We start from the raw sequence: 15,576 nt of genomic DNA on the forward strand, positions 1-15,576 counted from the left end.
TACGGGACGATACCTGTAATGTATGGTTTCATTATGTAAAGCTTGCTATTGTTTTGCAATAATGTTCCATGGTTTCCGTTTTAATTTGAAAAGACTCGTGGAAATTCGGTCGTGTACTAGATTCAAGATAAATTATGAAATTCTGATTTTTTACTATATAAAGACTCATCTAACACACATATAGATCATGGCGATTACTCCACCGACAATCTCTTAAATAGAGAGAGAAAGACACATCTAAAACTACTACTACTTACGAAGGATGCTTTTATAATAATCAGTTTAATATTTTTTTACCACATAAATCACAAACAAATAATGTTTAACAACGAAGGTTCACAATATTTATAAATAGGCTTTACACTCGACTTTAAAAAATCACTGAACTAATTAATTGTATTCATATTATTTTTACATTAAGCACTTATCGTAGGTTCAATTTTATTGCAAATTATTAGTATGTTTTGATGAACACTCATACATTTCAATTTTTTTAAAGTGAATACTCTTTAATGAAAACTCCTTATAGAATTCCGCAATAAAAAACATGTCTTCTAGCAAAGCCCATATAAATAAAATTACCATTTACATTAACGAATTTGTAAAACCGTCTGCTTTTGGCTCGTTACCGATTTAATGAGGTAGTTATAGTCGCGTGGATCCCATTATCTTACCCTCCATAAACGGTATTATTTCGGTAAACGGTAAGCACCGGTAATGCACTAACGGTAGCAGTTGAAGGGTTAACATTAACAATGGTGCTTATTCCTGCAGACGCCATCTAATTTTATTTTAAGTTATACCTGTCATTTTCTTATCCGTTAAAAAAGAAAGTGACGAAAGTTGAAAAAGAAAGTCTTACTAAATGTCAAACATGTTAGTGCGATAGAGTCCTAAAATGGATACATTATATTGCTCATGAGAGACTTAAATATAGCTGGCGAGCAGTTAATCTATGAATGTATTACTGTAATTCCTGCCTACCCCTTCAGGGATACAGGCGTGATGCTATTTATGTAAGTATGTATAGAAACACGGAAGTAGGTACGTTTTAACTTTTGGATTTTTAATCTATGAAAAATCTTGAATTCTTTGCGAAATATAACCAATCCTTAGGCTAAGACAAACGTGCGAATCCGACAAAATGGCATGGCATTGTTTATTTAGAAGCTGTATTGGTTTAGGGCTCCATCAAAAAAGCCGGATGTCCTCAACATGTGTTGATGCCTTTACAAATAGTTTTTATTTGTGGCCACCCCGAGGCTAGGTAAATTGTCGTAAACTGCCACCCTTAAAATACCTTTGTTAAAGAGTTTGCGAATTTGTGCAAATATATTTATTAACAGCCTCCGTGGTCTAGTGGTTAGACCGTTAGGCTCACGATCTGGAGGTCCGGGTTCGATTCCTGATGGGGACATTGTCGAAATCACTTTGTGAGACTGTCCTTTGTTTGGTAAGGACTTTTCAGGCTTGAATCACCTGATTGTCCGAAAAAGTAAGATGATTCCGTGCTTCGGAGGGCATGTTAAGCCGTTGGTCCCGACTATTAGCCGTAAGAACACCTCCACCAACCCGCAGTGGAGCAGCGTGGTGGAGTATGCTCCGTACCCCCTCCGGTTGATTGAGGGGAGGCCTGTGCCCAGCAGTGGGACGTATATAGGCCGTTTATGTATATTTATTAAGTATACATGTCGTGGCCAGATCTTAGATTTGACAATTTCATGAAATGGTCTTATTTCATGAAATAGCCAACGTAAGTTGACCATATCGTGGTATATTTCAATCAACATTGGGCCATATCATTTGTAGGCGGTGTCCATGCTATGTGGTATAATAAAAATGCGAATAGTTGATTCATTTCTTGGGTTCAAAATTATTTGCCTAATCAATACTATTTATATGGAAAATTGTACAATTACATTGATTCATCGATAATAATACAATCAAGTTTTAAATTTAATCGACACCAGCGCCACTACCGGTGGATAATGTTACTAATTTTACGATATGATTGCCAACGTTTGTCCATGTCATGAAGTAATCATGCATTTATTTGCTCATGACGTTAAACTTTTGTGTGTTCAATGATCTGGCCAAACTACATCATGATGTGGCCAACGAGTGTTATTTCATGATATAGGTATGATAAAGCACATCATGAAATGATCAATTGTAAGATCTGGGGAGTTAAAAAGGCCATATCGAGGCAATTCATCTAAAAAAGCAATATTGCTATTTGACATTTGTTTGCATTGCGCACTTACTTTTATATGCGCAAATGACAAATTGCAATATTGCTTTTTTAGATGAATTGCTTCGATGTGGCCTTTTCAACCCCCTGGCCACAACATAGATAAAACATCTACTTACTTACCTAGAGACCACGAGATTCATACGATTGTGATTTGTGATACTTACAGGGAGTTAAAATGGCCATATCGAAGCAATTCATCTAAGAAAGCAATATTGCAATTTGACATTTGCGCATATAAAAGTAATTGCGCAATGCAATGTCTTTAAATGACAAACTTGCTTTACAAGTTAGTCGATTACATATAAGATCACTAAATCTTTTAAGGGGCAATGTATACGTTTTTACAATAAGATTCCCATTGACATTCAGAATTTGCCTTTCAACTGTTTTAAGACAGTAGTTAAACAGAAACTTTACAAAAAAGGTTATTATAAAGTTAAGCGATTATTTAGAAGATATGAATGCATGGGATTAACTGTCCGAGAACTGATATTAGGCAGCTAAATTACTCAATTGTATAACAATATTTTATGTTTATTTATTTTTTAAAGAACGTCTAGGGCCCTGTGCCGAGGTTTTTCTTGCAGCTTCTTTTCCCCGGCTATACAGGTTGTGAGAAGCTGCAGTAGTTTTAGGCGGATGAGACGTTCATTATGTAAACATTGACGATTCAAAGTATAACTATGTTACCTACTGAATAAAGATATTTTTGAATTTGAATTTGAATAGTCCACAATACTCACGAACCACACAGGATTGTTCTCCGTTGACCGAGTTCGCAGCGGGAGCCGGTATTTTTAGCTACTGCGCCACCGCCGCGCTCGACGCGTAAACATTGAGAATTCCTTGAACTCTGGGCAGTTTTGGTGTTGTTTGGCCGGCCAAATGGTGAATGCCATCTGTGAGAAAGTTTCTATACCTATGTTTCATACGTGTAAGATCACGCCCATCGTCCATTAGGATAGGCACATACCACTATTATTGCAATGACACGAGGTCGTCTTCAGGCCTGTTGTCTTAAACTGTACCGGGTGAGAGCCCCCAACGCTTCCCATTTGTCCGGCCAAGTAGTTAATGCAATTTGGGCTAATCTAAAATAATACCCGTCATGAAAAAATACTCTTTCACTTTTACAACCTTCTTCCCACAGGTTCTCCAACAAGCTGGCAACATCGAGCGCCTGGGCCGGTTCCTATGGTCCCTACCAGCGTGCGAGCGCCTCCATGCGCACGAGTCGGTGCTCAAGGCCAAAGCCATGGTGGCGTTCCACCGCGGCAACTTCAAGGAGCTGTATCGCCTGCTGGAGTCTCACAGCTTCAGCGCGCACAACCACGCCAAGCTGCAAAGCTTGTGGCTGAAAGGTGAGATTGCATTCATCTATACATATAACAGCCTCCGTTGTCTAGTGGTTAGAGCGTTAGGCTCACTATCTGGAGGTCCGTGTTCGATTCCCGATGGGGACATTGTCGAAATCACTTTGTAAGACTGTCTTTTGTTTGGTAAGGAATTTTCAGGCTTGAATCACCTGATTGTCCGAAAAAGTAAGATGATTCCGTGCTTTGGAGGGCACGTTAAGCTGTTGGTTCCGGCTATTAGCCGTAAAAGCACTTCCACCAACCCGCATTGGAGCAGCGTGGTGGAGTATGCTCCATACCCCCTCCGGTTGATTGAGGGGAGGCCTGTGCCCAGCAGTGGGACGTATATAGCTGGTTATGTTATGTATGTTATACATTATAGGGTGTTGAGTTAGTGACACCGTAACGAAAACAAAAGAACATTTAATGGATTGTACTAAAAAATATAAGTTTAAAAACTAAAACTCGACTACGGTAAAAATCACGCTCTGAAAAGTGCACGCTACGAAATAAGAAAATAGGAAACTCTGAAATTCTTCCGAATAGTGATGTTTAGAAGATAGCCGTGGTAGTATGCCGTGGTGAGCAAACTTTTAGGACAGATTGACATAGGACCGATCGACTTTCTATCTTCTATATGTATAGCCTATAACCACCGGACAATGAAGACGCTTCTAGTGCCACCTCATTTGTTAAATTCTGACTTAAAAAATCAACGTCCGTCCTCTGTTCCATAACGCACTACCTAGAAGCAAAGCGCGCGCGGTAGACCGCTGCGACGCGACGTCAGCGACGACATAGCCTATAACCACCGGACAATTTTTTTTTTTGACGTGACTTATTGTAGATTTGCCGCAGATGGCATTAACTAATTGGCCGGACAAATGGGGAGCGCTGAAGGCTCTCACCCGGTACAAAGTTTAAGACAACGGGCCTGAGGGTGCCCAGTTGGGCGCGAACCTCGGCTCAGGGCGTCGTTTGAGAGGAAAAATATTTGAAAGAATTAATCGACCCTAGTGGGTCGATAGCGAAAAGCGCTGAATGAGGGAAATCGTCGACCACGCCGACGGGGTCGGTATCGGGGTCCTGAAGTGTTTGGTGTCGCGAGCTGATTGGCTGCCTCTATGGCTAGAGTAATCGGGTCGTCGGGATCGTATATTACGTCCTTCGGACGCCGATACTTTTCAGTACCGTCCCTAAGCGGGATGTATTCGGAAGCCGCAACTACTAGGGGATTTGGGTGGTGCGGAGCAGAATAGAAAAAACGTTTGGAAGCTAATTTGAGCCATTGGGCAATGGTTGGCAGACCTAGGTCAATGTGCAGATTTTCATTGCGAAGGAACCACGGAGCTCCCGTGGCTTTCCGCATGAAACGATTTTGTATTAGCCGGACAATCAAGGCGCTTCTAGTGACACCTCATTTGTTATATTCTGACAGGTGGTTTAGAAGTTAGGTTGGCAAGTCTATAAACTATAAAAAAAAACGTTTGCCCTCTGTCCCATAGCGCACTACCTAGAAGCAGAGCGCCTGCGCGGTCGACCGCTGGGTGCCGTCGGCAAGTACCGCGTGAGACGCAAGTTCCCGCTACCACGGACCATCTGGGACGGAGAGGAAACCAGCTACTGCTTTAAGGTGAGATGGACGACTTTTCTTTTTTTGATAATAGAATTACAAAAGCAGTATACAAAGTGTTAGTGACATCGTAACGAAAACTTTGAGGGATGATTCAGACCATGTTTCTGAGTTGTAGAATTATCCGTCGCAAAAGTATGGAACTGAAAATAATAAAAAATAATAAAACAAAAAGTAACATGAATTTTGAGACGGAAAATTTAACATGAATATTAACTCAGAATCATGGGTCTGAATCATCCCCCTCAATATTAATTACGATGTCACTAACACTCTGTATAGAGCGAAGGTTGACATGGCTCATGTAACGACTACTTATTTACATCAATAAGTAGTAACCGGGACCCACTTAACGTGCCTTCTGAAGCACGGATCGTCAATCAATCAATCAATCAATAATACTTTATTGCACAACAACATATATAAAGGACATAAACATACGAATAAAACATAAGCACAATAGGCGGCCTTATTGCTAAACAAAAATTTCTGCCAGGCAACCTTAGGGTGAAAGAAGATTATTCATTAAATTAGATTAGATTAGATTATTATTAGATTTCATGGGTGATTATTATTGGATCGTCTTACTTTCAAAACATTTTTTTTTGAATCGATCGATAATTAATTTTATGACTTTGCGCATGTTAGCCGTGCAGTAGGCTCTGCACGACAACCGGGCCGCGCGCGGTGCGAATTATATCAAAGCCTTCGACCAATAGCCGTTTGATGTCCATCTACGTAGATAGCATTCGTATCGTTTATTGGTCGAAGCACTCGATATAATTCGCGCCGCGCGGTTATCATGTAGACCCGGCTGGGCTCACAAAGTATGGCTGATTGTTTTTTATTAAATTATTGACTATTTTCAGGAGAAGTCCCGGTCAGTCCTCCGTGATTGGTACCTCCACAACCCTTACCCCTCGCCGAGGGAGAAGAGGGAGCTGGCAGAAACTACCGGCCTTACTACAGTACAAGTGAGTACTGCCTACCCCTTTGGGGACACAGGCGTGATGTTGTTTAAATGAATGTAAATCTGAAAGCTGACGATTGTTGTCAGAATTTTCATTTTTTTTTTAAATAGGTTCACGTTTGACTACAACCTCACCTGTTAGTGACGATGCATTAACCCGTTTTTCACAGGGTCTGTTTACCTAACCAGAAGATTTGACAGGTCCGGTTTTTTACAAAAGCGACTGCCTGTCTGGCCTTCCAACCCTTGAAGGGAAAACCAGCCCAATACAGGTTAGGTCACATACCTCCGAAAATGCATTTCTCGGGAATGTCGGTTTCGTCCCTATGTTTTCCTTCACCGCTGAACACGTGATAATCATTTATGATCCAAACACGAATTCGAAAACAAATTCGACAATTATTGGTTTAGGCCTGTACCTTTCCGAATCTGTGACCTCAAAGTTAGCCAACACCTTTTTTTTACCTGACTTATTATAGATTTGCCGCAGATGGCATTAACTACTTGGCCGGACAAAAAGATACAACATCAAAGCAGGCATGATTGTATAGAAAAGTCAATCCTAGTTTCCCAATCATCATCATCATCAATTTAAGAGCCACGCTCTTGTCGGTGCAGCATTTTCCATGCTACTTTTGTAGGGTAGGGGGAAAAATAGGGCAGTGGTTTCCCTCTTGCCTTCCGCCCCGCAGTACTCTGTCTGACGCAAGTGGGATGGCGCCCAGAGTAGTCTATTACAAAGCCGTACTAGGACTCTTGTCCTCCGCCTCTGAATAGTACTGACAGTTACTGCTGCCCTCTGTCAGGTTCCAGGTTACAGTCCCTGTGACTTGCCCCTTCCGTCCTGCATTGCCGTACCGATGGCTCCCATCTTCGCCTCTGCAACCGTTGAGGTTTTTTTTACTTAACAGTTTCCCACTAGTGGAGTAAAATCAGTAGATCAATGGATCGATGTAACTCGAGCCGGTTTAGTCGAGGAAGCGGTAGACAAGTGTCGCGTTACTGTCTCACCGCAAGATATGCTTCGATGGCTGCTTTTTTTTTATTTATTTACTATTTTTTTTTCTATTTTTTCTTTCATAGTCTCTGTTTACCCCACTGCTTAGATGACGTCAGTACCCGCGGCATGGGTACTACACCGCGCGCGACGCGATTTATATCGAGGGTTTCGACCAATAACCGTACGATAATCATCCATGTAGATCCTCGCAGTGATACAGAGCATGAATTTTTATTACCTTTTATGGGTTTGCTCTTGGCCCCAGACTTGCCCGAAGGCATTGACGAGGCCTAAGATAGAGCGACCTCGCCCAAAAGATGCCTGTTCACTCTGGCCTTGAAAGCACCCGGGTTATATGCATAATAAAAAAGGCCTATAATATTTGTCAAAACCCTCGATATAATTCGCGCTATATTGCTTAACTAATTCCAACCAAGTACTTAACACGTCATAGAAAAAAACCTGCCAAGTGCGAGTCGGAATAGCACACGAAGGGTTCCGTACCGAAACATTTGAATGGCTAGAAAATCGCGTTTGTTTGGGAGCCCCCTTTAAATATTAATTTAATTTTGTTATTATTATTTGTTGTTATAGCACACCTCCACCAACCCGCATTGGAGCAGCTTGGTGGAGTATACTCCATACCCCCTCCGGTTAATTGAGGGGAGGCCTGTGCCCAGCAGTGGGACGTATTAGGCTGTTTATGTCTGTATGTTGTTACAACGGCAACAGAAATACATAATTTGTTAAAACTTCAACTGTCTAGCTATCGCTGTTCTTAAAATACAGCCTGGTGACAGACAGACACTGAAGTGTTAGTTATAAGTAGGGTCCCGTTTTTACCCTTTTGAGTACGGAACCCTAAAAAAGACGAGAAAAATATTAAATAAATGTTAAGGCTAAAATAAGTTTTATTTTTCAGGTATCAAATTGGTTCAAAAACAGAAGACAAAGGGACAGACAGGCAGAACACAAAGATAGGTAAGTGCTTATCTGTTATTTCCTTTAGACCCTTGTTTATTTTTTCTTCTTCTCTCGTGTGGGTTATGACATCAATGACCTCACCAACCCTGGTATTAAGGTTACTATTGAGCTGCCAAAGGCCCCTGCCATGGCTCAAGTAACTGCTACATACCCGGAACAGACTACTTAAGGTGCCTTCCCGAGCACAGACAATTGGGTATTCAGCCTAGAATGTTCTAACTAAACTTGGGATCACAAAGTGATTTTTGGTGACATGTCCTCACCGGGATTCGAATCCGGAACCTACAGATCCTTAGCTCGACATCCAATAACTTTGCTTAACGCAGTACTTTGCCCCACTGCTTTCTCTGACATTTACTAGGTAAGTGCGTACCACCTTAGGCCACATCTTGACTTACGATCAGACTTCGCGGCACAGCAATCGCGCCGCGCGCGGTTCGAATTATATCGACGGTTTCGACCAGTAGACACAGCGATGATAAGTAGACGTAGATAGACGTTGAACGGCTATTGGTCGAAATCCTCATAATTCATTTATTTGATATAAAAAAATGGTACAGTTCTCGATATAATTCTACCCGCGCGCGGTAATGTTGTCATGTAGACCCTGCAAGTGAGACTGGTCAAACTCATTTATTTATTTTATTGCATAATCATGAAATGTAGTATAGTCATGAGCATTAACATGTACCCATTTTAGAACCCTGGCGCACTAACATATTTGACAATTAGTAATAATTACAGTTTCATTTGTCAAAAAAGTTAATGTGACAGGGTACCAAAGTGTATACAATTATACATATTAATGCTCGTGACCGTACATACAATGCCATCAATATTTGCCTTTTCGCATACCGAATTAATAAAAGTAGGTTAATCAAATATTTAGTTACCAAAAAATTATACACGTACACTACGTACAGCCATTATATTTCGCGCTTAGAATGCATTATTTTTAATATCGACACATCAGTGTCGCGACATGTGTGGTAGGATTGATTTCAACACACGATGGTACGAAAACGCTCCGGTGTTTTTGATACTACAACGATACGAGCTGAGCATCAATACACGCGAAATAGACGAGAGCTATGTCCCTGTCGCACTAACGGGGAATAGCTTAGTACGACGGAGAAGAGAGATATGTCACTCTCATAATACGTTGAAAGGGATAAACTAATCTCAGCTAAGACTGCCCTCAAGATAATGCTCAAGTACTTACCTGTTTTTATATAAGAACTGTCACATTGACATGATCTAGAGTGCAGTCTCTAAGCTGAGATTAGTTTATTAAATCTGCGAACATGCTTGAAGACTTTGAACGAGAGTGGAATAAGCGAAAGTAGTGTCAGGTAGTAAGTGGAATTCCGTGGTTTCTGCCTACCCCAACGCGATCTGTCGCAAAAAACGCAGTGTGTAATAACCATTGTCTGTCGTATTTCTCAACATATTGAATGACACAAAATGTGCAGTGTCAACCAGTTGACAATGCATTTTATTTTAGCTGATACAATACAAATACTTACCTAAGACAAAATTAAAACAATGCTGATTCAGTTTATACGAACTTTAAATTAATAATTTTTTATTTTTGTTTCTTAAATAATAACTAAGTAAGCTGTATAAGTGAGCCGTGGAAGCCCAGTTGGTAGAACGGTAGACTCTCAATTCGAGGTCGCAGGCTCGAATCCTAACATAGGCTTAACTCAATGATTTTGGAATTTGTTTTCGAATTCATGTTTGGATCATAAATGATTATCACGTGCTCTGTGGTGAAGGAAAACATCGTGAAGTCACCCACATTCTCTAGAAATGTATTTCGGAGGTATGTGACCTAACCTATATTGGGCTGGTTTTTCCTTCACGGGTTGAAAGGTCAGACAGGAAGTCGCTTCTGTAAAAAACCGGACCTGTGTAATCTTCAGGTTAGATAAGGGGACCCTGTGAAAAACGGAATAACGCTAGGGAGATGAAATAATAAGTAATTAATGACTCTGATTCCTGCAGTCACCAATTTTTTTGTTATATTTGTCCTTTTCTAACCTGCCGTTAGTTCGCTCCTTTTCGAAAAGACAAGGGACGGATTGACAGCTGTTAATTTAAAATGAATGTTTGAACAACCCAGGCACATAGGCATCTCAATAGCATGCAACCCGTTTGACGTGAGTCGTCAACTTAATTCTGTCGGGTTATTGGCAAATATAAAATTTTGAGAGGTTTGTTTGTTCTGCCGAAAATTGACGTGTGTTCTATAAATTTTATGTCTATCAATCATTCGTCCCTTTCGTTTTCGGCAGATATGAGAAGGACAGGTTTAACTTAAAATTAAATTAAATGGTGTCAAATTGAAATCAGCACCAATGTTTAGTAAGCGAAATGCATGAATTTTATAAATTATTTGAAACAGCCGTCAAGTATACAGGGTGTTAGTGACGTCGTAACGAAAACTTTGAGGGATGATTGAGACCATGATTCTGAGATGATATGAAGTGGAATTTTCCGTCGCAAAAGTATGGAACAGAAAATAATAAAAAGAAAAACAAAAATTTTCATGAATTTTCCGACTGAAAATTCCACTTGATATCAACTCAGAATCATGGTCTGAATCATCCCCCTCAGTATTCGTTACGGTGTCACTAACACCCATACCTACTTGTATGGGTACAGTATGTACTTGTGCGGGGTGTAAGTGACATCATAACGAATACTGAGGGGGATGAAACAGCTGATTATTCTGAGTTAATATCAAGTGGAATTTTTCATCGCAAAAGTAGTATTGAAAATAATTTAAAAAAACTAAAAAAAAAAAATCATGAATTTTGCGACGGAAAATTTCACTTAATATCAACTCAGAATCATGGACTGAATCATCCCCCTCAGTATTCGTTACGATGTCACTAACACCCTGTATAATATAAAATCGTTACCTAATATTTTCTTTTCTTTAAGTATTTATATTAAATGCAGTTTTCACTAATACAGTTGGTTCGACCATTATAGACGGCGATACGGCTCACCTATCACGTTGGTCTAACAGAAAGCTCGGTGATGTGTGGGTACTTAGTTCATCTTGCGATGGATGTACCTCTGACTACCTTGAATGAATTGGGATAGAATCGTAAGCTTATGTTATGTTGTTAAAATCTTCTATCGTGAGGGTTGTGAGGTGGATTACCAACCTCACGAACCCTGGTATCAGGGTTACTACTGAGCCGCCAAAGGCCCCTGTTCTGTTCTATTCTACATAGCTCATGTAACGATTGCTCGCTAACATCAGTAGGTAGCAACCGGGACCAACGGCTTAACGTGACTTCCGAAGCACAGATAATCTTTCTATCGGGCAATCAGGTAATCAGACTGTAATATCTTAGGACATTATCAAACTGGGGATCACAATGTGATATGTCCCCACCGGGATTCAAACCCGGGACCTCGGGAGCCCAACGGTCAACCACTGGACCATAGTCCCACAGAGGTTGTTGTTAAAATCTTTATCCTAATTATTCCTACATATTCGCAAACGTACAAAAAAAAAAGGTTTTCAATCTATTTTTATCAAAAACAAGATCTGGAATAATACGGACAGAGCACATCTGTTCTGGCTCATTGGTGTGGAAGTCCCGGGTTCGATGCCGACGGTGAAAAAAAAAGACAAAGTAAGTTGTTTTTTTTACTTGTATTGGTTTTACTTCGTCAATGAAGCGACCTTTACTTATTAAGTTCTCAATGTTTTTTGACTAATTTTGAAATGAAAAACTTCTCAAAGTGATTTTTGTGATGTGTCCCCACCGGGATTTGAACCCGAGAACACGAGAGAAGATAAGAAAGCGAAAGAATTGGCCTTTGATAGACGAGAACGGAGAATGCTCTTCAACTAATGATGATAAGAATAATAGCATTACGCCTATATCCTCGAGGGGGTAGGCAGAGATGTGTAGTATACACACACACTCCTTGCCAGTTATGATTAAGTTCCATATAGAGCAAGCCTATTGCCATTAACCGGGCACAAATCCTGGAAATAGTGATGTGCCGGATCGTTAAAAATGTATATCAGCGGATACGGATCTGAATACGGATATTTAGTGTAAAGATCCGCGGATACGGATACGGATCTTTATTTTCTTATTCGATATTATTCGATTGGTGTCGGCGCCCGCGACCTTGAAACGATAGTTGACGTCTTCTGTGAGTTATTTCATTGTTATAAAAGTGATATTTTATCTTGCTTTCATTATAAAGATCTATCTATCTAAATGTTTGCTATATAAAGGTGCCAAATATTTGATTTTAAGAAATAAAAACAATCTGAATGGAATTTTATAGTTTTTTATTTCATAATTCTACTTAATCACCTGAAAAAGATCCGTAAAAGATCCGCGTGAAAAGTAACGGACACGGATACGGATACGGATTTTTCTTTTATCTCGGATATCCGCGGATACGGATACGGATATTCGGAACATCACTACCTGGAAACCACGTGATATTAATTTTGATTCAAACATGAATTCAAAACAAACTCATAAAGTCGAATTTAGTAGGATTCAAATACGAGACACTACGATCAACATTGATAGTGAGTTATAACTGTCCATCTGTCATTAAAGTAGGAAATTTCGTCCTCCCATACAAACACACAGCCGACTCATACGCTCCATACACACACATACATACATCATACATACACAAAGAGGGGAACTCGTTTACCTATCCATTTGGTCGGCTTCAGTAACTTGATACGCCAGGCCACAGAACATCAATGGGCTAGTTACCCTACGCAGACAATTGTGTACCTTATTGCTAAAGAAATAATGGCGATTTTTGTACAAGCAAGCTTGTAATGTCTGTCTAGTGTGATGAATTGTTTTCGACGTAAAAAGTGATGATAAATTGGTAGTTGTGTATGTATGTGTATGAAGTAAATATTTACCGCATTACTACATACATAGCATCACGCCTCTGCCCCTGAAAGGGGTAAGCAGACGTGTATAGTACGGTCACGAGCATTATGTATAAACTATGGTACCCCTTCGGTAGTTGTACTTATAGTTTGTACCCGCAATCTTTCATTTTTTTACATTTTTCCTCACCTTATGGTTGTCTGGAAGAAATCGCTTTAAGCGATAAGGCCGCCATTTGCCATTTACTTAGTCAAGAGTCTTTTTGTAATTATTTCTTTTTATTTTGGCGCAATAAAGTGTATTTGTATTGTACCATGTCACATTATTGCTCTAGAGCAATAAGGCCGCCCAAATTGTACTGTATTCATGTGTTATGTCTGATTGTTGAAATTCTAGTTCTGTGCAATAAAGTATATTTGATTTGATTTGATTTGATTTGATTAACTCACTCACCATGCCACTTTTGCCATGTCACTTTTGTCACATTAAATTGAACTGTAATTCTCACTAAATGTCAAATATGTTAGTGAATTTGAATTATGAATTAATTTGAATTTGAATATTGAATTTGAATTATAGAGTCGTAAAATCATTATAGCGTAGTAACTGATACCCGTCAGTCCCAATTAACAGTTACCCACCTACATAGGAAGCCATAGCCCGCCCACGTATTAACCTATGAAGATTAATTTAATTGGATATCCTGGGTCGAAGATAATTGTGAAATTCTAATTACTAAATGAAGACAGCTCTAAGACTTGCGGAAAACATTTTCTTTTTTTCAATTTAACTTATTTATGAATTTTAATCAAGAAAAACGTAATAATAATTCCGTATTTTGACATTTACTAGTAAAAAGTAACTGATTTGACTAGTTGAAAACTAAGCTATTTAGTGTGACTATTTAGAGTGAATAATTATTAATTTTAATTTCATCTTACTTTATATTCTTTCTTATAACAACTTAACTTTCTTTTTCTTTTTTATTACATACACATACATAAACTCACGCCTATTTCCCACCGGGGTAAGCAGAGACTATAGAATTCCATTTGCTTCGATCCTGACACACTTCTCTTGCTTCCTCCACATTCATCAATCGCTTCATACACGGTTCAGATTAGATCGTATAGAACCTTTTCTAAGGACATCTCCAATTTGATCATCGTAAGTCCTTTTCGGTCGGTTTTTTATTACAATCGAAAAAAATCGAAATTCACATATCCGAAAAGTTGCGAGCTGTTATCTGTTTCGGTGAATAAGAAGACGACGGGTGTAAACGAAAATTAAAAAGAAACTAACAACTAATAATTAAAAATGATGAAAACGTTTACTCATAAATTGAATCATCAATAAATAGATATACCTATGACGTCACAGCACATGTTATTAATTGATTAGTGTCGTTAATGTGGCCATCTGGTATTGACAACTCAATCAGCTGATTACCAGATTGGTTTATCGCGTTCAGCCTCCGCGGCACAGCAACTGTGCCGAGCGCAGCGCGAAGTAAGTAGGATAAAATAAAACTAGAAGCTCAAATGTAGGCGGCAGCACTGTTGATTGTTCTTCATCATCATCATCAGCCCATTAACGTCCCCACTGCTAGGGCACGGGCCTTCCCTATGGATGGATAGGGAGATCGGGCCTTAAACTATTACGCGGGCCCAGTGCGGATTGGTGGTTATTAACGACTGCTAATGCAGACGGGACTAACGGCTTAACGTGCCTTCCGAAGCACGGAGGACATGAAAACTTTTTTTTGTGGTCACCCATCCTATAACCGGCCTTTGCGAAAGTTGCTTAACTTCAACAATCGCAGACCGAGCGCGTTTACCGCTGCGCCACCGAGCTCCTCCTTGATTGTACTTACAACTGTTCTTTATACTGTCCGGCTGAAATTCGTGATAAATTGCTATAAAATGGAGCAACGAGGAGTGTATCCCGTCTGAAGGATGGGTTACGATAAAGAAAAGCCATCAGTTGGAAACAGGCAGTTTTGATTGTAAATAAGTTTTTCTAAGTTTTCTTCTTTTTGATCTTTAGGGAATAAATGCAACACTATGATTTTGCAGTTAAACGTTGTGCAAAGGGTTATAGTGTGAAAATATAACCACACGTATACATACATTGGTTCGCGCCCAACTGGGCACCCTCAGGCCTGTCGTCTTAAACGTTGTACCGGGTGAGAGCCTTCAGCGCTACCCATTTGTCCGGCCAACTTTCTTTGTTTTGTTTAAAAATATCTTTCTTCATAGAAAGTAAGGTATACAAATAGTTTAGATCTAGTACTAGCCTAGAATAAACAGATAAATGAGACTTAATATGTTTTGCAGGTTGTAAACACCTTTATAACACATTTCAACACTCAACATACACTATTTTTATATCATAAAACATGCTTGTTACGTAGAATAAATTACGTTGGTAGATTTAATAAGGTATTGTGGACACTTAGCACTGAGTACACATTGTA

The 15,576-nt window shown here is 39.6% G+C and overlaps 1 protein-coding gene across 1 annotated transcript in view; it reads left to right on the forward strand.

Annotated features, from left to right (window-relative positions):
- LOC126378182 (homeobox protein SIX2-like) overlaps window positions 1–15,576 on the forward strand; it is a 43,696-nt gene that overhangs the window by 8,579 nt on the left and 19,541 nt on the right. Inside the window, exons 3-6 of the mRNA XM_050026384.1 lie at window positions 3,405–3,615; window positions 5,115–5,242; window positions 6,112–6,216; window positions 8,135–8,193. Of these exons, the coding sequence (XP_049882341.1) occupies window positions 3,405–3,615; window positions 5,115–5,242; window positions 6,112–6,216; window positions 8,135–8,193 (503 nt within the window). The remainder of the gene's footprint in view (window positions 1–3,404; window positions 3,616–5,114; window positions 5,243–6,111; window positions 6,217–8,134; window positions 8,194–15,576) is intronic.

This window comes from Pectinophora gossypiella, chromosome 25 (assembly GCF_024362695.1).
Source record: "Pectinophora gossypiella chromosome 25, ilPecGoss1.1, whole genome shotgun sequence".
Classification (NCBI taxonomy): Eukaryota; Metazoa; Arthropoda; class Insecta; order Lepidoptera; family Gelechiidae; genus Pectinophora; species Pectinophora gossypiella.